The sequence below is a fragment of the Haliotis cracherodii genome, unplaced genomic scaffold, assembly GCF_022045235.1.
Source record: "Haliotis cracherodii isolate W230 unplaced genomic scaffold, xgHalCrac1.p SCAF_1, whole genome shotgun sequence".
NCBI lineage: Eukaryota > Metazoa > Mollusca > Gastropoda > Lepetellida > Haliotidae > Haliotis > Haliotis cracherodii.
The window spans coordinates 80,866,020-80,889,832 of NW_027266264.1; the positions used below are offsets into that span (position 1 = coordinate 80,866,020).

General features: G+C 39.9%; 1 protein-coding gene across 1 annotated transcript in view; it reads left to right on the plus strand.

The window, feature by feature from the left end:
- The window catches only part of LOC139469613 (serine/threonine-protein kinase ULK3-like), a 68,698-nt gene that overhangs the window by 21,963 nt on the left and 22,922 nt on the right, over window positions 1–23,813 (plus strand). Inside the window, exons 4-14 of the mRNA XM_071251830.1 lie at window positions 2,387–2,491; window positions 3,684–3,827; window positions 4,541–4,623; window positions 5,192–5,347; window positions 6,982–7,087; window positions 8,976–9,016; window positions 9,964–10,072; window positions 11,683–11,750; window positions 14,209–14,284; window positions 17,020–17,060; window positions 19,541–19,652. Of these exons, the coding sequence (XP_071107931.1) occupies window positions 2,387–2,491; window positions 3,684–3,827; window positions 4,541–4,623; window positions 5,192–5,347; window positions 6,982–7,087; window positions 8,976–9,016; window positions 9,964–10,072; window positions 11,683–11,750; window positions 14,209–14,284; window positions 17,020–17,060; window positions 19,541–19,652 (1,041 nt within the window). The remainder of the gene's footprint in view (window positions 1–2,386; window positions 2,492–3,683; window positions 3,828–4,540; window positions 4,624–5,191; window positions 5,348–6,981; window positions 7,088–8,975; window positions 9,017–9,963; window positions 10,073–11,682; window positions 11,751–14,208; window positions 14,285–17,019; window positions 17,061–19,540; window positions 19,653–23,813) is intronic.

The window sequence follows — 23,813 nt, forward strand, 5'->3', positions numbered from 1 at the left end:
GGTATCTGACCTCGCTTTCGCTTGGTCAGATACCATAGAAAGTCCACTCGTTTCGTAAAAATGGTATCTAACGAGAATGAGTGTAGTATTCTCTATATATGTCTCAATTGTCCAGCGCACAGTATCAATACTTCGTGGTGTGCCTCTCGGTGTGTAATTATGTTGCCACTCAATACTGTCACAACTTGTCTCAGTGACCTTCCATGGTTGTCACAGATCAATGATGAGCTCTATTAAACTGACATGTCAATTGGCTGTGGACGTTGGTTACATAATGAGCCCCAGAGAATGATTCTGTCTGTTGTTAGCAACACATGTCTATCCCTGTTGCATGTCATGCATGTTTACCCTTGTTCTTCAGTATTGATTGTTGATCAATGTGATGACTTAATGAAAGACGAAGAGTACACATGACATGTAAAGTGCAGTTCAGTCAGCTTAACCCGTCTCTATTCTTTTCTCATTCTGATGTAGGCGTTGCTCAATTTATTGGACAATGTATATCTAAATATGGATGATCTTGCTTGCAGTACATTGTGGCATTTAAGATGTTATGATTGGGGAATATAGAGAGAATCTTACCCGAGTAACTTTTGACATACCAAGCCGCTACACTGGATATGTTTATGTTACTTATACATATCGCAGTCAAAACAACCAGAATAACGAGATAATGAAAATTTGTATTGTGGCTCAGTAACAATGGTTACATATTGATTACTTCTGAGTGTGAAGTCAGTTTCTGGTGTCCCACACCGTGATTTTGCTGGAATATTGATAAAAGCTGCATAAAACCATACTCATTCACTAAGTAGGTCTATATATATTCTGTACCATGTTCCTCATTCAGTCTTGCATGACAACGGTATAAGGATCTATACGTAAACGTTGCCTCTACAGTATTGAAGAAGTTGTTATCCATAAATTGTGTCTACTTTGTCATCCATCAACTTCTAAGTAATGCCTATCAAACAATCCATACTCACTCATCACAATTTACATCTGATGTTTTCACTTGTTATCATTGAGGTCAGCCACGAAAGCAAGGGCGCAAATGGGGAAAACATGAGAAAGTCATTTTTGGCATTTCCAGATTATAATACAAGAAAATAGCACATGACAATATTGATTTTGGTGTTTATAAAAAGTTTATTGTAACACGAAATACAAATATAGTTGTGAATCACCTTGTCCAGGAACCTTCTATCCCTTATGTTGTAGTGGCATCAACACCTGAACTAGAGTTGTCATCAAGTCTTTGAAAGGCATTTAGAAGTGATACACATAAGGAAGAGAATTTATGGATGTCAACTTCTTTATTATGAGGACCACAACATTTCGAAGTACATCCTTACTCCTTCATCGGCTGATATATAAGTATATACTTACTCCTTCATCGGCTGATATATAAGTATATACTCTGAAACATTGTGTTCCTCATAGTAAAGAAGTTGACATCCATAAATTCTCATCCTGAAGTTTGTATCTCACACTCTGTCTCTGACAAGTTTAACTTGAAGTGTAATGTGTAGCATTCAAATAAGCTCACCTCTTTGTCCATTTCCTAAGTGCCTAGGCAAATACAGTACCATATTCACAGTAATAAGAATAATGTGTGCTCAAAGCACAACAGAAAAAAACAAACATGCACAGTCTTCAGTCCAGAGTTTTAAAGAGTCACTTGGACTAAAGTAGTGATGTAGGAAAGCTCACATACACTGATAGGGAATTCCACAGGTCGGCAGAGACGAGCAAATGTTTGAGATCTGTTGAAATAGTAGCATTCAGTCTGAATTGATAGCTTGATCTGAGAGTATGTACAAAGCAATACTTGTGACAAGGTCACAAGTAATGGGCCAGAATTAGCACTCTGGTTGGTTAGAAACATAATTTCTTTGTGAGTGTCTGTGCTTATGCGTGTGTTTGTACAAGCATGCTTATAAGCGTAGACTACGTCTAACTTGAGATATTGCAGTAGATGACAAACATAGTTCAAACATTGATGAAGCTAAAACTATTGGATGGAAGTGATGTACCCATGCTAAACTGGTGTGCTTTCTGTAAATAAATCAAGAATTTAAGTGGTCTTCTAGTAGTCAGTAGAGTGAAACAGAATGAAAGAAATGTGCTTCTAGGAATGAATTACTTCCCTTCCCATAGCTATAGTCTTCAGAGATATGTAGGTCATACACATTGTTGGAAAACAATTGGTGAAGAATGCTCTTCAAAACATGATTTAATTCCACATTTTTGTTAGTTTCGGTAATAGTTAAAATCTGAAAATATTAAGGAAGAAATATTTTCCAACATGCTAGGCAGTCATAGTGTCTACATGTATTGTTACATATCATATGTTATATGTGTCCCATAATCCTTCTGCCCTCAGCCGGTGCCATGATGTTCCTCTGGAACAAGAATGTGGCCCACATGGACCTCAAACCTCAGAACATCCTCCTGACATCTGTCGCTCACCCCACCATCAAGATAGCAGGTACGTATGTCACTCACCCCATTGTCAAGGTAGCAGGTACATGTGTAGTCAGTGTCAGACACCCCACTGTCAAGATAGCAGGTATGTGTGGTGTGAGTGTCACGCACCCCACTGTCAAGATCGCAGGTACATCTGTCACTCAGCCCACTGTCAAGATAGCAGGTACTTGTGGTGTCAGTGTCACACACCCCACCATCAAGATAGCAGGTACATGTGGTGTCAGTGTCACACACCCCACTGTCAAAATAGCAGGTACGTGTGGTGTATCGTTACATATTATATGATATATGTAGCCCATAATCCTACATACATGTGGTGTCAGTGTCACGCACCCCACTGTCAAGGTAGCAGGTACATGTGTAGTCAGTGTCACTCACCCCACTGTCAAGATAGCTTGTATGTGTGGTGTCAGTGTCACGCACCCCACCATCAAGATAGCAGGTACGTGTGGTGTCAGTGCCACTCACCCCACTGTCAAGATAGCAGGTACGTGTGGTGTCAGTGTCACACACCCCACTGTCAAGATAGCAGGTACGTGTGGTGTCAGAGTCACTCACCCCACCATCAAGATAGCAGGTATGTGTGTCACTCACCCCACTGTCAAGGTAGCAGGTACATGTGTAGTCAGTGTCACTCACCCCACTGTCAAGATAGCTTGTATGTGTGGTGTCAGTGTCACGCACCCCACCATCAAGATAGCAGGTACGTGTGGTGTCAGTGTCACTCACCCCACTGTCAAGATAGCAGGTACGTGTGGTGTCAGTGTCACACACCCCACTGTCAAGATAGCAGGTACGTGTGGTGTCAGAGTCACTCACCCCACCATCAAGATAGCAGGTACGTGTGTCACTCACCCCACTGTCAAGGTAGCAGGTACATGTGTAGTCAGTGTCAGTGCTGTAACAAATAGAATGCATGCATCAGCCAAGAAATTATATTCCCAAACTGATGGTAAGAATTTGAATCGGTGGGACAAGAGTGGTGAGATATGGTTCACTCCTTTAAACCCAGTTTTAACTTTGGTAGCCTGAGCTCAGTGGTATAGCAGCCATATTTAATGTGTTATGCCTTTACAAGCATACAAACTAGTTCATTGATAAACCTTTCACAAAGATGTTCTGAAAGATGAAACACAGACCGGCAAGTCTGTATTGTTTATTCTCATCCACAAGAAACATACTTCTTCTTTCAGATTTTGGGTTTGCGAAGCACTTGTTTGATGGTGATGCCATGAATGTGATGAGAGGATCCCCTCTGTACATGGCGCCGGAGATCATCTGTAGAGGGGAATATGATGCAAGAGTGGATCTGTGGTCTATAGGTGTTATACTGTATGGTAGGTGGATATGTGGTCTATAGGTGTTATACTGTATGGTGGGTGGATATGTGGTCTATAGGTGTTATACTGTATGGTGGGTGGATCTGTGGTCTATAGGTGTTATACTGTATGGTAGGTGGATCTGTGGTCTATAGGTGTCATACTGTATGGTAGGTGGATCTGTGGTCTATAGGTGTTATACTGTATGGTAGGTGGATATGTGGTCTATAGGTGTCATACTGTATGGTGGGTGGATCTGTGGTCTATAGGTGTTATACTGTATGGTAGGTGGATCTGTGGTCTATAGGTGTCATACTGTATGGTGGGTGGATCTGTGGTCTATAGGTGTTATACTGTATGGTAGGTGGATCTGTGGTCTATAGGTGTTATACTGTATGGGAGGTTGATCTGTGGTCTATAGGTGTTATACTGTATGGTAGGTGGATCTGTGGTCTATAGGTGTTATACTGTATGGGAGGTTGATCTGTGGTCTAAAGGTGTTATACTGTATGGTGGGTGGATCTGTGGTCTATAGGTGTTATACTGTATGGGAGGTTGATCTGTGGTCTATAGGTGTTATACTGTATGGTAGGTGGATCTGTGGTCTATAGGTGTTATACTGTATGGTAGGATTATCTGTGGTCTATTATTTATTTGCTCAACATACTCATATCAGCTAACTGTTATTTGATGTCTTTATGCCCTCATGTATTTTCTACTTTTTGTTTCAGAATGTCTGTTTGGGAGAGCCCCGTTTGCCTCACAGAGCTTTAAGGAGTTAGGGTCTAAGATATGGGATGATAAACCAGTAGAGGTAGGTTGTAGCTGAAGAAAGGGCAGAATAGCTGTGTGACGTCAAAGAGTTAGGGGGTCAGTTAACCTGTGTAAGGGCAGAATAGATATGTGACTCCAGATACAGGATGTTAAACCAGTAGAGGTAGGTTTTAGTTAAGGTAAGAACCTTTATTCTGAAGCCAAAAATATCTTTGATCCTCCTCAATTTTCAAGTGTATAATGTCTCTGTCATGTTGGTCTGATACATCCTGTCAAACAGCAGACATCTGCAGGGGAAATTATTTGGGAAGGAACTGACAAGAGACATGGAAGCTATGCTAAAATACTGGTTGAGGATATTGATCATGTTTGAGATTTTATGTTCTCAGTCTGTGAACTGTGGTGTAAGACACCATTCACACCACCCAGATGAATGTGCCCAGATGACAGCTCATAATGTCAAACACATGATTGTCTGGTCCAGACTACTATTTACAGGCCGCTGTCATATAGCTGGAACATTGCTGAGTGAGGCGTTAAACATTAAACCAAGACAATCACAAACTCTAATTAGCAGGCGACTGTGTGATGACTGATCCCTGTTTCAGTTACCTTATGGGGTGGACATTACAGAAGATGCCAGAGACCTTCTTCTTCGGCTGCTGAAGAGGAAACCAGATGAGAGAATTACATTTGAAGAATTCTTTGCTCACCCATTTGTGGATATGACCCATGTGCCATCACATGACAGTCTGAGTCATGCAGTGAGTCTTATATACAAGTTATACAATGGTTTGGGCTTTATATACAACTTATACAACGGGGTGAGTGTTATATACAAGTTATACAATGGGGTGGGCTTTATATACAAGTTATACAGTGGGGTGGGCTTTATATACAAGTTATACAATGGGGTGGGTTTTACATACAAGTTATACAATGGGGTGGGTTTTATATACAAGTTATACAATGGGGTGGGCTTTATATACAAGTTGTACAGTGGGTGAGTGTTATATACAAGATATACAGAGTGAGTGTTATGTACAAGTTATACAATGGGGTGGGCTTTATATACAAGTTATACAGTGGGTGAGTCTTATATACAAGTTATACAATGGTGGGTGGTTTATATACAAGTTATACTGTGGGGTGAGTGTTCTGTACAAGTTATACAGTTGGGTGAGTGTTATATATAAGTTATACAATGGGATGGGCTTTATATACAAGTTTTACAGTAGGGTGAGTGTTATAAACAAGTTATACAATCGGGTGGGTTTTATATACAAGTTATACAGAGGCTGAGTGTTATATACAAGTTATTCACTGGGCTGGGTTTTATATACAAGTTATACAGTGGGGTGAGTGTTATATACAAGTTATACAATGGTTTGGGTTTTATATACAAGGTTTACAGAAGGTGAGTGTTATATACAAGTTATTCACTGGGGTTGGTTTGAAATACAAGTTATACAGAGGGTGAGTGTGATATACAAGTTATACAATAGAATGGGTTTTATATATAAGTTATACAGTAGGGTGAGTGTTATATACAAGTTATACAATGGGGAGGGTTTTATATACAAGTTATACAGTGGGGTGGGTGTTGTAAACAAGTTATACAATGGGGTGTGTTTTATATACAAGTTATACAGTGGGGTGAGTGTTATATACAAGTTATACAATCGGGTGGTTTTATATACAAGTTATGCAGTGGGGTGAGTGTTATATACACGTTATACAATAGGGTGGGTTTTAAATACAAGTTTTACAATGGGGTGGGTTTTATATACAAGTTTTACAATGGGGTGGGTTTTATATACAAGTTATACAGAGTGTGAGTGTTATATACGGGTTATATAAGTGGGTGGGTTATATATACAAGTCAACAAAAATAATAGGATATTTGTATAGAGCAATTTCCTCATCGCTGAGGGACATGTTCAATGTGCAGATTCTGCATAAATACATACAGTAAACAACGGTTATAACAAACTCAAAGGGACCAATATTTTTTTTTCTTTATATCCGTAGTTTGTTATAAGCGTTTCAACTCAAGGTTGTTGCAAATGTCCGGGACCGAAAACAACAGTTTGCTATATCCTTCACTTGGTTATAAGCGTGTTTGTTATAAACATAGTTTACTGTATATACAACAGAGAGCAGACAGTAAGATAGTTCTACAGTGGGGTGAGTGTTATATACAAGTTATATAGTGGGGTGAGTGTTATGCACAAGTAAAACGGTTCGGTGTGTGTTATACACAAGTTATACAGAGGTTCGGGTTGCTGATCTGATGACAACTTTTTCAGTTAACATTTTGTAAAATGAATGTACGCCATCCTGATACATTCTTGTTTTGTTGACATACCATTGTTGATGATGTTGCTATCTTGTGTAGATTGAGCTGGTCACACAGGCTGTGAAGAAAGACAACGAGCGGAACTACAAGGCAGCCATCAGGTTATACACTGAAGCTCTCGACTACTTCGTGGCGGCTGTACATTGTGAGTCAATACAAGTTGTAGCAGGATCGCTCCACTCAGTCAGGGTACATGGAGTTTTATGCGTCCGTGTTAGGTTACTGTGCTATGTCACGTGACTTTCATTGACTCGGAAAAAGCGTGCAACTTTTTGCTTCAAAGTGGGGTATAAGAGATTTATTCTGCCCTTCAGAAATATATATGCAGCCTGACTTGCTCGTGGCGGGATAAAAGGGATTTATTCTCCTGCTGAGAAGTTTATTACCCTAGCAGACAACACAAATGAACATAGATACTTCTCTTTACCTAATGTATTCGGTGATACACTGGTTCATTTCAGCTCAACTATACTTATGTGAGATAAGCAAGTTACCTAAGGTGTGTTCGGTTTATTTCTCAGCAGGATACATGGAAAATAACTGAAAAACTCCTTAGCCAATCAAAAACTAGTATTTTAATGAGGTGAGATAAAGCTTCTAAGAAGGTGCAACCATTTATAGTCATTGCACTTAGACCTATAGGGGTATAGATTCCCAATGCCTAATGTTGAAACTATGTTCCCCTCACTGCCCCAGTTGAAAACAGTATGATATGATGTCATTATTTGTGCCTTTATGTCATCAAAACAACAGGTTGACTTCAGTGACAGATCTTAAAATGTGCCAATAGGACAAGACCAACACAGGATACATTCTTCCTCTTTTACAGCTGTAAGTCTCTTGCCAATGGGTTTGGGCTTACACAAGTCACGGAATTCCTCATACCTTGTGGATTATTATCCAAAAACGAAAGGATATGATATAATAGGATCCAAACGGTCATGAATTCTTTCTGAACTATTCACCTTTGAGGAGTTTGATGCATGTGAAGTTGGGAACTACTGTGCAACATTATCACCCACCACGAAGTGGAGGAGGGATAAAGGAATGGGTGCTGTCTGTCCGTCCTCCCATCTGTTCATCCGTCCGTCACGTTTTGTTTCCGGAGCAGAACTCATAAACCATGAGTGATATCTTAACCAAATTTGGCACATAGATAGGTCTAGTGGTGAACTGGTGCCTTTTGATATTTTGGGAAATTTTTTTTCCAGTTTCCATTGTTCCATTGGCGGTATAGCAGGGGATATGAGTATTTCATGCTTGTTCTGGTGGTGAAGTAGATGGAACTGAGGCTTCACATGGATAACTGTACAATTAACATGTTTCACGGTTTGTTGTGACACGTTTTACATGACTCACAAAAGTGTGTCCAGTATGCACAAATGTTCAGAATGGATGCAGAAAAATCCTATATTGCATCTGGGGGATACACAATAATATTCACCGTACAATATTCTTGACAATGAATATAAAAGTTCTGAATAAATGAAAGTAAATATCAAATCTTAGAGTACACTACATGACTTTACAGGACCCTCAACCTTCTTGTAAGAACCCTTGAAATTAATCATTAAAGTCCCCTGGACCCCTAGTTTTTAAGGTCAAGGTAAAACCCTGTTGTGATACAGGTAACTTAACTAACTTCTTAAGGTGTCATCATGGTCAGGCTCGCCGACTTGGTTGATGCATGTCATCGTATCCCAATTGCGTGGGTTGATGTAATGATGTCAATCACTGGATTGTCTGGCCCAGACTCGATTATTTACAGACCGCCGTCATGTAGCTGGAATATTGCTGAGTGCAGTGTTAAACAAAAAACCAACAAACTTAAGGTGTTCGCAGCAAATACTCAACACTGATGTGAGCTCCAGAAGGTAGTTGTGATGCAGTGAACAGTTCATCAGTCCCCGTGACGGTCCAGATCTCCCCACTGAGAAGCTGATGAAGCCAGAGAGCCCTGGATGATTGATAACACCAGATTGATGAATCCTTACTATTTCAGTTTTGTTGAAACATGTTTTTTTCTGTTGTAGATGAAAAAAATCCCAACAAGAAAGAGGCCATGAGGAAGAAGGTGTGTATTTTGAGGAAGACCAAGTCTTGAGTACTAGAAGGGTTAGAGGGCTGTTCAGGATATGCTAAATCCAAGGATGTGAAACTCAGATTAACTCGTCGGTTCAAGCTGAAGCCATTTTCAGGGCTTAGTATCATGATTCTTTATTGTGAACTCTGAATAGACATGACTGTTACCTGAATCTACAAGTAGCTTCATGTTGTGTAGGCGCCACCAACATCTACCCCATACCCGCCACTACATCAGTATGCTGGTCAATGAAAATTGGGGGCACTGGTGGCCCAGTCGTCTAGGCGCCACAATTTGCTGTGCAGAGTTGCATCCCTTGGGCATGCCAGAAACCTATGATTGTGGGTTCGAATCCCAGTTCGCCCTGATTATGTTTCTAGGTTTGTCAGCACCATACCCGTGCTCGTGGGTTTCACCGAAGTGGTAAACATATGAGACCTGCATCATTTCGGGCTTTCCTCCCACATAAGTTGACACTCCGTGATATAACTGGAATACTGTTAAAAGCAGTGTTAAACCCAACTCACTCACTCACTCAATTGACAATATTTGACCCCCTTTGGGCTCATTTGTCAAAGTTGACCCTACTTACCCCAAGCTTGCTGGCGTTAGTTGGTTACAGTGTGTCTGTGTAGTAGATCATTGTTTGGCCATCTGCTGACTGGTCTGGTTATGGAATGCTATGCTATTGCTGAATTATTGCTGACTAATCTGGTCAAACCACCGAGTGTATCTGGGTTCAAATTGGTCTTCAGCAACCCATGCTTGTTGCAAGTTGGCTTGCTGACGTGGTTGATGCTATCACTGTTGTGTTGATCGATGCTGTGTAATTCACTTTATTGTCTCAATAGTGTACAATCTGTCTTCTCATAGCTGGAATATTACTCAGTGCAGGGTTCAACAACAAACAAGTTTCAATAAACACTGCTGTTCTTCAGGTGAAGGAGTACATGGACAGGGCTGAAGTGTTGAAGACGTTACTCAAACCACAGAAGCCTGAAGACTCCCTCAGTCGATCCCTGTCTCTCAACGAATACGAAGAACTGAGTGAGTCTGGTAACAGTAGCTTCCACTGGAAGGCCTGGAAATATCTCGCGCTATAAACACAAGGAAATCTAATTTGACAGGCACTGACATCTTCCCGAGGCAAGGGCGTTAACTGACTATTAAGTTCAGCTTCCACCCTTGCCGAAATAGGCTGGAATTTCCAGACTCTATCATAGCGCTACCAGTGACTATTATGAGTTATGTCTCTTCTATGCCCCTCCTATTGACCAATCTGACTCTATCTCTTATATCACTTACATTTGCTTCAAACACAATGGCACGCTCAGTCAAGATGATCTGATCGATAATCAAGATCTATATTGTAATAAAACGGGTCTTACCCCAAATCACTTGAGCACCTTGATTAAAAATATGAAAAATGTGCAAAATATCTGTAGACGCCCAGTTGACGGTTCACATGTTTTGCAAATCCTGCAGTCTACAGAAATCTGCATGTTGAAATCCATGTTTTTTACGAACCAGATGTCTAGTTCATTACGCGATTTTGATTGGACTAGACGTAGACCTGTTAGTTCAGTCAAAATGTAACTCCGGAATTCCAGCCTAGTTTGGCATGGATGGAAACTAGACTTTTATGGTCAGTTAATGCCCTTGCCTTGGGAAGATGAGGCACTGACAGCATCAGCAAATACCCAATATGAAGGTATCTAGGTGACTTGATTCTTGGGACACAAAGCAAGGATGCAACTACAATAAGAATAAGTCTGACCACCCTCAACAACAATAATCTTATCAGCTTCATATGCAACCTGAATTGTTTCATAAGCATTTCTTAGAAGTTGACAGATGAGAAAGTAGACCAATCTCATTAAAATCAGATCTGAGTTCTCGCTGCCGTGAAACAAAGATCTGAGGACATCCCATTACGGTCCAAGTCAGAACGACCTTTCGCGAACTTTGACCGACCACTGAAATTACCAACAAGAAGTTGACATCAGCCAATTAGAAAGCAGCTTTCTCGAGCTTTACGGTACTCATTTCAACCTGGCGACTTCCATTTCAGATTACGCTTGAAAAATATATTGACACAGTTCTCGATTAAAATTTTGAAAACTGAACAAACGAACATTCCCGAATGTCTAATATATGGCTGAGATTGTATAGCAATGCTTCCCACGTACTGTTCAATGCCTCCTCCGTTCAAACGTTTATCCCACTGAAGCGAGAGATAGACAATAATTTTGATGGAATCAGTCGTACGGGTCGTAACTGTCGTTCGGAATACCCTGTGTTGATGTTTTCGAGGTTGCATGATTAGAAAACACATTCCGACTGTCACTTTCATGATCTGGTAAGCGACGCTTTGATTGGTCGGATGAAAGGTCGTTCTGAAGTGACCCGTAATGGGATGTCCTCAGATCTTTGTTTAGCAATAGCGCGAACTAGGATCTGATTTTAATGAGATTGGAAAGTAGACACAATTTATGTATAACAACTTCTTTAATGTTGTATTATAGCAACATTTCGGTAAAGATCCTTATATCAAGGATATTGTCGAGGAAGTTTATACCAGAAAGTTGCTATCATGATGTATTGAAAAAGTTGTTATCCATTACTTATGTCCTGAAGGTTGTGTGAATCTGTTCCAGCTGATCTTTGTATCGGGAAGCCGGAGCTGCAGGCTGCCCTGCGACTGATCAAAGCTGCAGAATCTGAGGTAGGGATATGGTCGTGATGTGGATTGTAATGAAAACAGGGCAAGTTCAGATTCCCTGTTTATCGCATAATGGGTAGGTATCTCGTCAGGATAAAGCCAAGGGATAAAAAAGATATCCGTTGGGTCATATGAGGATAGAGATCCAAATATCAAAGGTCAAGTAGGAACTACTTTCAATTTTTAAACATGGCATAGCCTTTGTCATTCGGCGATTGAGTCAGAATTAACCATCGGGAATCTGGAGAAACCATTGGGATAATTGCTCTTATTATCAAAATAATAATCTAAAATACTGATAATCAGTTTCTAACTGTGACGTAGCTAAGGCGGTTTACAAGTTTTGGCAACTGTGGACTTCATGTTTGCTCTGACAGCCATACAACAACCAGCTGTATCGCAGAATAAAATAGTTCCTTAAAACAATAGGTGACATGAACATAGGTCTGCTCAACATGCTCCACAGGAACAACTTTTGTAGTTTCTGTACAACAAATGTACTCAAATAATATCCTCATGAGATGAGAAAGGTTGATCACTGAAAGGTCATTGTAAAGATGTGTCAAATAGATACTAAGGTACATTCATATATTGCTGTCACTGTAGTTAGGACACGGATCGAGTCGATACTACCGTAGTTTGGATGTGCTTTTCTTCGTTTTGTTCTCTACGATAGGTTGTAGCGAGGATATCCTTGAACGGACATGCAATCACACTGTCTAACTTATCCCAATGTATGCTAAAACGCTAAGTTCAAAATGATCAGAAACTACGCTTTTGTATGTATGCATGCTAGGGAATTCCCATTTTTTTCATCAGGGATGTGGAAGTAGTCCGTCAGTGTTTACAGTGTCACTTGAAGAACACGGTCTCGTGAAAAACGTATGAACGTCAAATTGTGTCGTTTATTCATTTTTGATCATCAATTTCGCAGTCATGTGACCGACCTCTCGTCCAATAGAAAAGATGTATATCATGTAAACTTCAAATTTAAAAATTATAAATATTTAGATTACTGTATTGAGGATAAGTTTTAATCTAATTTCCCTTTGGTTATGTGTAGATGTTCCAAGTACCCAACAGTTATAATCAGTAAGGTAGTGTCCACAATAACTTGGTTTTACTGATGTCCAACTGACAATGTTCGCAAGATATTTTATTCATTGCACTGTGATGAAAAGTCCAATTAAGCTAACTGATATGAACGAGAAAAATGTAAAGAAATATAATGATAAATACATTAGTTCTGTAGACTTCAGTTATGTATTATGAGGTCCTGTTTTCATGTGGCGTGTACAAATAATTTTACTTAATTTGTATTTGAAAGCTGAAACATCAGTCTTTAATTTTGTTTGTTGTTGAGGTGAGGTGAAATGGGGTTTAACGTCACATCCAAAATTTATTGCACTTATATAGCGACGTGCATGCATGTGTGTGTGTGGTGGGGTGGGTGCGTGTATTAGTCCGGACTAATGCTGAATATAGTGCCGATTATGGTGCTCGCCCACTGAGATACCATGTCCCAGTTGAACATGAATACCCCACTCATACACAGTATACTGACTCCAAGCCGACCAGTCCTTGTTTTAGCCCCTCAGTGCCATGCACAAGGCAGGGTAACAAGAGGTACCATCTTTTGACTTCCTTCGGTATGATGCGGCCGGGGATAGAACTCCAGACCTTCCTCTCTCCAGGCGGCGCTAAACCATGTGGCCATGGAGGCGGTCAGTTTGTTGTTGAGGTGAAGTGTACAGGCTCATTCTAAATATAGAAAGCTTGCCCTTCCAAAAATCACATTCTTGTTTCTTCTGCTTGTTACGTAACTTAATACACACATATACAATACATGCATCATACACACAGTATCACAGAACCATATTATTTCCCCTTCTGCCCAACCCATACTATAATGCTATAACTCTAAATGAAGCAAGTCTAGATTTTACACAGGTTGTTATTCTCCCATCTCACTGGGCTCCTTTTCAATTTAAATGGAGTTGTTTGTTTCTATCACAATTATACATTTTCAGAAACTCAGCACTAGTTGACATGCACACAGTATGAGCAATTAATGTTGTGGCGGGTGATGTGGGATTTATGATAAGAACTGATTTGGGAGGAACATTTTTGTTAAATGAAAAGGGGATGACATAAACCCTATATTTACAATTGACAAATAAATGTAGCGGCAAATATTTAGGATTTCATGTTGTCTCATACAGAAACAAAGGCAGTTAGAGTCATCTGAACTGAACCACAAAACACGAAGACTTGAAAACAGTATAGCTTAATAACCCTCTGCTTGATTTTGACCAGGTTATTGTATTGTGTTGTGAACATACCCTCAAGAGTTGCCCCCCTTGATTGAGATCATTTCTGTTCTTGTAACAGATGCTTCAAGTTTGTATTTTTCAGATGAGAAATTTAGTATGAATGAAAACTGTTATTATTATGGTTACAGTCAGACAAAGAACAGTTTGAGCAGGCCTTGCATCATTATGAGTTGGCTCTTGCACCTCTAGTCCAACATCTCCCAGGTAAGTGCAGCAGACAGTGTTATTATTATACTATACATTTATATACCACGGGTATCCAGGTACTAATATCTGCTCAAATGCGGTTTTATTTGTACCCTGACCAGTGGATCTGTTATCATTCAAGTTATCATTCTCAACTCCCTGGGTAGTATACAACCCATGCTGCCTAGGGGTGCTAGAAGGTTTTTAAATCCACCTCACATATTGGGTAACCATTCCCTGCTGAGTGAACAGAGGCACATTTGAACTGAGTCACTTGCCCAGGGTGACACCACAAGTTTTGACACTTGTGTTTCGGGTGTGTGTACGTATTCGTGTTTCCACCATCTGGTCGTCTACCATCGGGTGAGTGGTTTTGAGTGCACAGGGTGTATGTACTGTACACTAGGGGTAGTGACAACACTGTAAGAACCTGTGAACATTGTTTGCCCCAAAGCTGAATAACAACCCGAATAACAGTAATCGCTTCAAGATCTGGAAAAGTGTATTCAGTTTAAACATATTTTATTGACAAAACACAATAGGACTGAACAAAAATGATCCACTTACAAGGTCCTCTCCTTATTGGAATATCGAGCCATTGACATCACCAAACACATGTTTGTCTTTATAACATCGATGTCAGGTATGTGGAAATATACTAACAACAAAAAATAAGGGAACTAATGATTTGAATGTTGCTATTGTTCAGGTGTACATTTTTGAAATTTCACATCGTTCATGAACAGCATGTTCATGTGCACACAGAAACCAAACAGTGTGGTGGTGGTAGAAATAATCACTAATGTAACTGAGCTATGCACACGTTTAATATGCCGATAGACAAAATTGTGAATTGAGGGTGTGGGGTGTGATTGAGGGGGACGTCAACATCCCAATTGGCCCAAATGTTGGCAAGTCAAAAAGAGTAATTTCTTAACTGTGGAACAAGCGGATGGGGTTGCATTGAGACCAGGGTGTGGCAGGCCTAAACTTCCACACCCAGACAAGATCATCTTTTTATATTAATTGCACTACACAATGGATTCAAATCTGGTCCTGTTGTCAATTCCGGACAATAACAGGAAGGCGAATTTCAACATTCACCATTAAAAACTGGCTACCGTATTCGCCAATGGCACCATGTTTACAGACGAATTAAGGTTTTGCCTCAAAATCACAGATGACAGAAAAAGTTTGTTGGTGACATAGCAGTGAGCAGTATGCCAGGGCAACAATTCTTGACCATGATCAGTCTGGGGCTGTAGTGTCATTGTGTGGGGTAGTATCACACATGATAGTCAAACTGAATGTGTTATTGTGAATGGACACTGGCCAGCAAGAGGTTGAGGAAATGATGCGTACTGTCAATGTTCCATTCGCTACAATTATCTTCAGAAATTTTGAACTGCAAGATGACAATGCCAGACCACATCGTGCCCAGGTCACCACTGAATATCTCTGATGAGAAGGCATACGGACATTGGACCGGCACACTAAGTCCCCTGACACAGAGCATCTGTGGTATGTTCTGGAGTGTACGCCAGAATCCAAGCCCCCATCAATCTCATTAAAATCAGATCTTAGTTCTTGCTACAGCTATACAAAGATCTGAGGACATCCCATTAGGAGTCATGTCAGAACAACCTTTCATCCCACCAATCGCTGAACCAGATCATGAAATTGACAGTTGGAATGTGATTTCTAATCATGCAGCCTCGAAAACATTAAAACAGGGTATTCTGAACGATAGTTACGGGCTTAACGACTGAATCTATACAATCTAGACAATATATTAGCCATTCTAGAACGTTCTTTTGTTCAGGTTTCAAATTTTAAAGCGAGAATTTGTCAAAATATATGTTTCGAAGCGTAGTCGCCAATTTGAAATTAGTGCCGTAAAGCACGAGAAAGCTGCCTTCTGATTGGCTAATGTCGACTTCTTGTCAGTAATTCCATTAGTCGGTCAGAGTTTGCGAAAGATCAGTCTGACGTGACCCGTAATGGGATGTCCTCAGATCTTTGTTTAGTGGCAGCGAGAACTAAGATCTGATTTTAATGAGATTGAGCCCCTGTCAAGGTGGCCCAGTTAGAGGTAGCTCTCAGGCAGAACGGTGGGCAACACCAAAGACAAACATGCACAAGTTAATCAACATTATGCTGCAAGATGTCACGCAGGTATCGCCCAACATGGTGGACACACCAGATATTGATCTTCACACCCGAAACTAATTTTACAGACATGTATCGTCATAACACCTTCGCAATCATTTCATCAGTTCCCTTATATGTCATTGGTAGTATATGTATAATATCCAGTGCTACTAATATTTAACAATTCCATAGCTGTGGCAGTGAAAATTTAGCTAAGGGCGTTACCATGAAATATATACTCTAAATGACTAAATAAATACATTATCTGTTAAAAAATGATTATAAACCCATCAGTAGAAACGGAAACATGGGCGTTCAACAGTGTAAATTCAGTATATGATATGATTAATAGAATCATTTGGTTGCTGTAATGTATTTTTAAACATACTTAAAAATCGAAATGTTGGTATTTCAATTATCTTAAGGCACAAATATATATAAACACTCTACTTAAGACAAAACAATAACAACAATGAACACCTTAAGTTGAAATCTGTGCTGCTAGAGCAACATGAGTGAATGTGTATGTGCCTGCTACTGATGGAGTGACACACACAACTACACCACCATGGGCTCTCTATGCTGTTCTCTTCTTTTAACAGAGGAACCCAAGGGAAGAAGGAAAGATTTGTTGAAAAAAGAGGTAAGTGATAACTGAAAAAAAATGTATTGAGCTATTTTGTCTTTGCAAGCTGTAAGCTCTTTCCAATATAAAAAACTCCATTTATATTTTGTCCACCTTCCTGGTGTGTTCCGAATGCAGAAAAACCTCATGGTTAAAAAAAAAAAAATGTTTCAATTTTTTTGGGTTGTTTGTTTGCTTGTTTGAGTTTATTTGAGATATTTTTTTACATGTTATTATTCTAAATCTGCCAGTCTTGTGTGTCATGTGAGTTATATCCATCTCTTGATGAAGTTAGTGCTATTCCAATATATTGATTTCATCAGAGGTGTATTGCATCACTGGTCAATCAATTTCCAATTATTTTAGTTTATTTTTGGAATAGCTGATCCATGAAGATCCAGGTTAAAATGGGTCTTCAGAAACCCAACTTGTCATAAGAGCGATAAATGGAGACGGGTGGTCAGACTCACTGGCTTGACTGATGCATGTCATCGTGTTCCAATTGCTTAGCCCAATGCTCATGATATCAGTCACTGTATTGTCTGGTCCAGACTAGATTATTTACTGACCACTCTCATACCGCTGGAATATTGCTGAGGTTGGCGTTAAACAACAAGCAGACATTGTAATAGCTTGGTTTGTAATAATAAGGCTGAGTTTAAACAAGGTAAAGCTCCATGTGTCAACAGAGAAGATTTTAAGTTGTATTGCTGTTGGGATGTTTTACATGATTGATAGTCAGGAAGAATGCTATGAATGACAGATTTGTCTCTTCCCCTTTATCAACCATTAATTGATCGTGATTTACCTTTGTGAATCAATGAGTTATCTTGTTATTTTAACTAATATCCAACACTAGCTGCTTTTATGGAATATTTTGCCTTAACCTCTATTGTCTATAACCAAATAATGTCTCAAATGGAACCCAGCTACATTTTGAGTGCATAAATGTCTGTGATACCCAGATCTGTTCATAAAAGTATAAATAAATACAAACTTTGTAGAGAGTCATAATGTGTCTTTTGACATCAAACTCATGTTGATTAAAGTAGCGAAACATCAAGGCTTGCCTGAGAAGATTGCTCCTTGCATTGACAGGTCTTGAAATATTTGTTATTAATTGTTTGTTTGTTTGTTGTTTAATGCTGCACTCAGCAATATTCCAGCTATATGACTGCGGTCTGTAAATAATCGAGTCTAGACTAGACAATCCATCGACTGATATCATGAGCATCGATCCATGCAATTGGGATACAATGACATGCATCAACCAAGTCAGTGAGCCTGACCACCCGATCCCGTTAGTTGCCTCTTACAACAAGCATAGTCGTCTTTACAGCAAGCATAGGTTGGTGAAGACCTACCGGTATTCTACCCCGGATCTTCACAGGTCTATTTCATATCAAAAGACAGAGGTTACTACCTATATTGCATGTAAAAGTTTTCATAGTTAAAAATGCAATGGTAGAATGTATAATGTCTTGTACAAAATGGTAAATGTGTCAAGACTTTAATCTGTTGAGAAATACTGCCAGTCTGTGACATCATAAGGCAGTGTTCGACACTAACACTGGTCCACTGGTCCAAGTCTAGTATATTTCCTTAAGGACCAGTAAAATTAAATAAATGCTGGTCTGGTGGACTCGTGTTATTTGGGGGATAAAAAAAGTAATTTCAGTTTTGATGACTTTTGAAATTAGCAATAGTTCAGCTCTAAATTATTAGCAAAGAAAGCAACCAAAACAACCCTGTATGGTACAGTGGTTACCGTCTTGGCTGGGTTCTTCTTCTAACTGCATAAAGAAGTAATACCTTTCAAAACCCCATTTGGTCAGGACCATTGTGTCTAGTGGAGATCCAACAGGACCAGCAGATTTTTGACATAATGTGGTCAATGTCAAACACTGTAGGGGAACGTTACAACATAATTTCACAGATGACAAGTGTGCCAATACTGGATATTCAATGGCCATAATTGGGAACCATTTGGTTAGTGCTTCTAGGGTTACAACAGAGTCTTGTCATCAGTACAGGCCATACTCTCCTGGCAATCAAATCATGATGATGGTTTGCAATAGAAAATAGAGAAGATAAATGCCTTTTGTTGGAGGGTGCACTGGTAGCCCAGTTGTCTAAGGCTCCTCATTTCGTCGCCTGGATTTGAATCATGGTTTGCCCCAATTATGTTTCTAGGTTTGTCAGCACCATACCCGTGCTTGTGGGGGTCACCAAAGTGTTAAACGTCTGAGACATGCATTACTTCGGGATGTCGTCCCACGTTAATCTGGCATGCCGTGATACAACTGGAATACTGTTTAAAGCAGCTTTAACCCAACTCACTCACTCACTCACTCTATAATGGCAGCATGCTTATGTTTATGGTAGCCACTGTTTGTCCCATGGTCTGCCATTAGTCATTGCACCATGATGGGTAAATGTGTTGAACCAGATCTAAGTGTCATCCTATTCCTGATAAAACTCTGATCATTTCACTGCAGCTGGAGAAGTGGATGGGCAAAGCAGAGGAGATCAAGTCATATCTGTCAGTGAAGTCCCTGTCGACGGAGACAGTCACGAAGCAGGACGAGGAGGAGAACTATCAGTATCTAGGTATGGATGTAGGCTTGGGTGTTCACAGTAGGTGGCACAAGGGAAGGGAGTCATACGCTTCAGTCAGCAATATCACACAGACACTTATTTGGCGACATATTTTCAACTTAAATAACGTTATTAAGCTACTATTTGCAGGTTTGCATTCATCTTGCACTTGTTTGATTACAAATTGTACCGTTCCTTTTCAAAAAGGCTGTATCCTCGTTTGTTACAGCTAGATCCCAGTGATAATGTGCTGTATAGCCATCAACAGCTATGATACAGAAGAAAGTTGATCTGGTATCCATGTGCTGTCTGTACTCACCAGACATTGTGTCCACCCGATACCCTGTGTAGTCATCTTAGTAGATAGTCGTCTTGTAGCATTGACATATTCTACTCCTGGATGCACCTAGCGGTGGAATGGGAGGGTGGCTAGTTCACTCTCCATGCCACCAGTGTTTTTGTGGTCGTCTTGTGGGAAGCTGCTGTAGTAGTTGTTTTGTGCCCCAGGAACGGGGAGCTACAGAGGGGAAACGCCTCCTGTAAAGGTGGCTTGAGTTCAGTGTCATCCCGCATGTCCCAGCACACGATGAGGTGCAGGGAGTCTGTGTGTGTGTGGTGGGTGGTTGGGAGGCCTGAGTTGTCCTGCCATATGGGTGTACTTGGCTTATCATGCATCACCTAAGCATGAATGCATGTTCCTTCATAAATAATCTAAATCCAAAATGAAAGGGTTCCTGATATTCCATAGTAATTAAAACTTCATACATAATCTAAATCCAAAATGAAAGGGTTCATGATATTCCATAGTAATTGAAACTTCATACACAATCTAAATCCAAAATGAAAGGGTTGCTGATATTCCATAGTAATTGAAACTTTAACTTTTAATACTGTAGTCATGACAAGGACCCCTTGACTTATATGCTTGTTCAGTACAGTGATATGTTTTGTTTTTCATTTTTGATGGCATTTTGCAGTCACTTACCCATTGTTATCTCATAGTGGTGATGAAGAATCATCTGTTGTTCGAATGATTGCTTCATTTTCCTTAGTTGCTGGTTATTGATGTGAATCCCAGATTTCCCCTTCTGGTTTGCCTTTTATCCTGCTTGTGGATTTCAGCAATGTGATAAGTGTCAGTGATATATGACACGCCATGAGTTGACATGCCATGTTAGAACGGAAATAACTTCAACTCACTGACTGGTGATCCAGGTGACTGACGGAGCAAGAAGCTGTTAAGAAGGGATTCGGATGTTGACATCCATATGATCCTGTCCTAGTCACTTCCAGAGGCAGTGGTTCTATTCCTCTCCTGAGTACAATGTGTGGAGCTGTGATTTGCCTGGAATATTACCATGTGACAGTTACGGGCTGTACAAATGCGTCTGTCGAAATCCAAGTCTATCTCTCGCTTCAATGGAATAAACATTTGAAATGAAAGAGACTTTTCATAGACCATCAGAAGATCTGACATACAATCATGGCCGTCTATTAAACATTCCTGAATTTTCATTTGTTTAGTTTCCAAATTTTGAATCAATAAATTTGTCAAAATATTTTTCAAAGTGTAGTTTCGAAGTGAAGACGCCATTATGATACCAGTGCCGTCAAGTTCGAGAAAGCTGCTTTCTGATTGTATAATGTTGACTTCCTATTAGTTATTTCATTGGTCAGTCAAAGTTTGCGAACGGTCGTTCTAACGTTTCTGGGACGTCCTCCAATTTAATTGTAGCAGTAACAAGCACAAAGATCTGATTTTATTGTGATTGATTAAGGTTCTGATGGTCACAGACTTGTATGCAATGTATCACTGCATGAATTAAGTCCACAGCACTTTTCTGAACAGTGACATATACAAATTAGATTTTGGGAGGAAATAATTTGTCCTGGAATTTTAGTCTAAGACGATGGGACAAGTGGCTAAGTCTAAGACTCTTGTGACCAGGTGTCATGTACCCCAACAGCCTGGATCATTTATGAGGTCCAGATGGTCCAGATGGGGTTCGTCCCACGCCGCTGTGTTACAGCCGTCACATTGCTGACATCCACCTGCCCTGAGACACAACTCAGACTTTGAACTTAATCTGAAGATTTACAAAAAAGATGATTTATCCTCCATGCAGCTGTAGTGAACGAAAACGTTTATTTTCCCCCTCGATAAATTTTCTGTGTTGTTTTCTGATCAGCCTGTGATAAAAGTGATGTAGCAAGTCTGTCATCATTGAAGGTGCAAGATCCGATTTACTAGTTGTCCTCTTTTTCACTTAAATTTTATCTGTCATAACAAATCTCAAACTGGCGTTTATTACTCTGCACTGTACAGAAATTCCTGCATGGAACGAAAGGGATTCCCAAGAGCATTGTCACCTATAAATAAGTTCAACAGCATGACTCTTCTCTCACTTCATAATGCCAGTCTGTGTAAAAAGGGTTTGTCTGTGGCGCCATACATGTTCTTTGTGGTCTTACTACGAAGGAGATAATCGAGAACTGTGGAGAGATTTGTAAACAACTCATTGACACTTTGATCAGGTCAGGGTGGTTGAAAAAAGATATAAGTAAAGTTGACTGTAGACATAAATCTGATTTTTATTTTTATTTATTATTAATCTACCGGCTGTTTGTGTAACTCAATATGGAGTTTTTGAAATTGTGGTTACACCTGGTAGGAGGTATGACAATGATTGTAACACCTCGCAGGAGGGCTTACAATCATTGTAAACCCTTGATAGAACAAAAACTACGAACAGCCTACAAGACGCACGTGCAGATTTCGTGCCATTGCGAGACGCATGTGCAGATTTCGCACCGTTGCAAAACCCACGTGCTGAGGTCGCCGGTTTCATTGACCCAAGTTCACGACTGCAGGCGATATTTCATCTCCGATACAGGTTATACATTTGAGAGTTTTTATTACAGTTATTTAATTAAAAACATTGTCTATGCGATGAGTCGGTTTATAAGTTGGACAAACCATGTCTCCTCGAGGTTACTAGAGATTGTGAACCCTCACATTCGGGAACGTTCCCTCATATGAGGATTTACAATCTCTAGTTATCCCTCGGAGATATGGTTTTTCCTACACTTAGAATATGCAAAATATAAGTGACAATAGGAAAGATGTAACTGTTGAACCTTAACTCTCGAAGTACCATGGTTACTTTGCAAGTATAGAACCGCCATCCCACAAGGCTGTATGGCCGTATTGATGAAGAAATATCCCATGCAGTACAGAGTTATTCCCCTTGTAACAGTACACCAGGTTTTCCCATCCCTGCCCATATAATGCCTACTTAATGATGTTAACAGCATCTGAGTAAATAAACTGACAATTTTCTGGCAGTAAATTTATAAACAATAAATATACAAAAATGCTGGCAATTTGATGGGGGGACTGAGAGAGACCACATTGCTTCTGCGTTAACAGCAGTTGCATAAACAGATCTGGTGTATAGACGCATGCCGGTATTGTGCACGTTTGATAGTGGCAACATTATACAAGAGGGTCTTCACAGGGGTACTCTGCCAACCATGTTGATAAATCAGTTTGAACATTTTTTGTCAATTGGAATTTTTTTTTATCACACTCACCTCATTTGAATATAGGGGCGGTCATGTAGCCTTGTGGTTAAAGCGTTCGCTCATCACGCCGAAGACCTGGGTTCAAATCCTGACATGGGTACAATGTGTGAAGCCCATTTCTGGTGTCCCCCGCCGTGATATTGCTGGAATATTGCTAAAAGCGGCGTAAAACCATACTCACTCACTCACTCATTTTAATATTACTAAATTCAAGTGTCACTTTCATGACATATAAACATGATGTATACAACTTATTCACAATTCAATGACTTTTTTTTAGACATTTTCTGTACAAACATGCACATAGCTTTGTATGCTAGAAGAGAAAAGCATTCAACAAAAGTCTGTAAGGATTCTTCAGCAGACTTTGTTTCTGATGTATAACTATTGCTAAAACATACTTAAGCTTCATGCCTTATCATGTCTTCTTGTGTATAAGTGATCAAGGAACTTGCCATAGCATGGTTTCTGTTGGATAGTGAGGTGAAAAGTAAATTAACCAAGGAAATATATGAATGGGTTCTGTCCATCAATGTTCTGTCCAATCAAACTCTTACAGGATGAAGGAAAAACAGGTGGTAATATTGT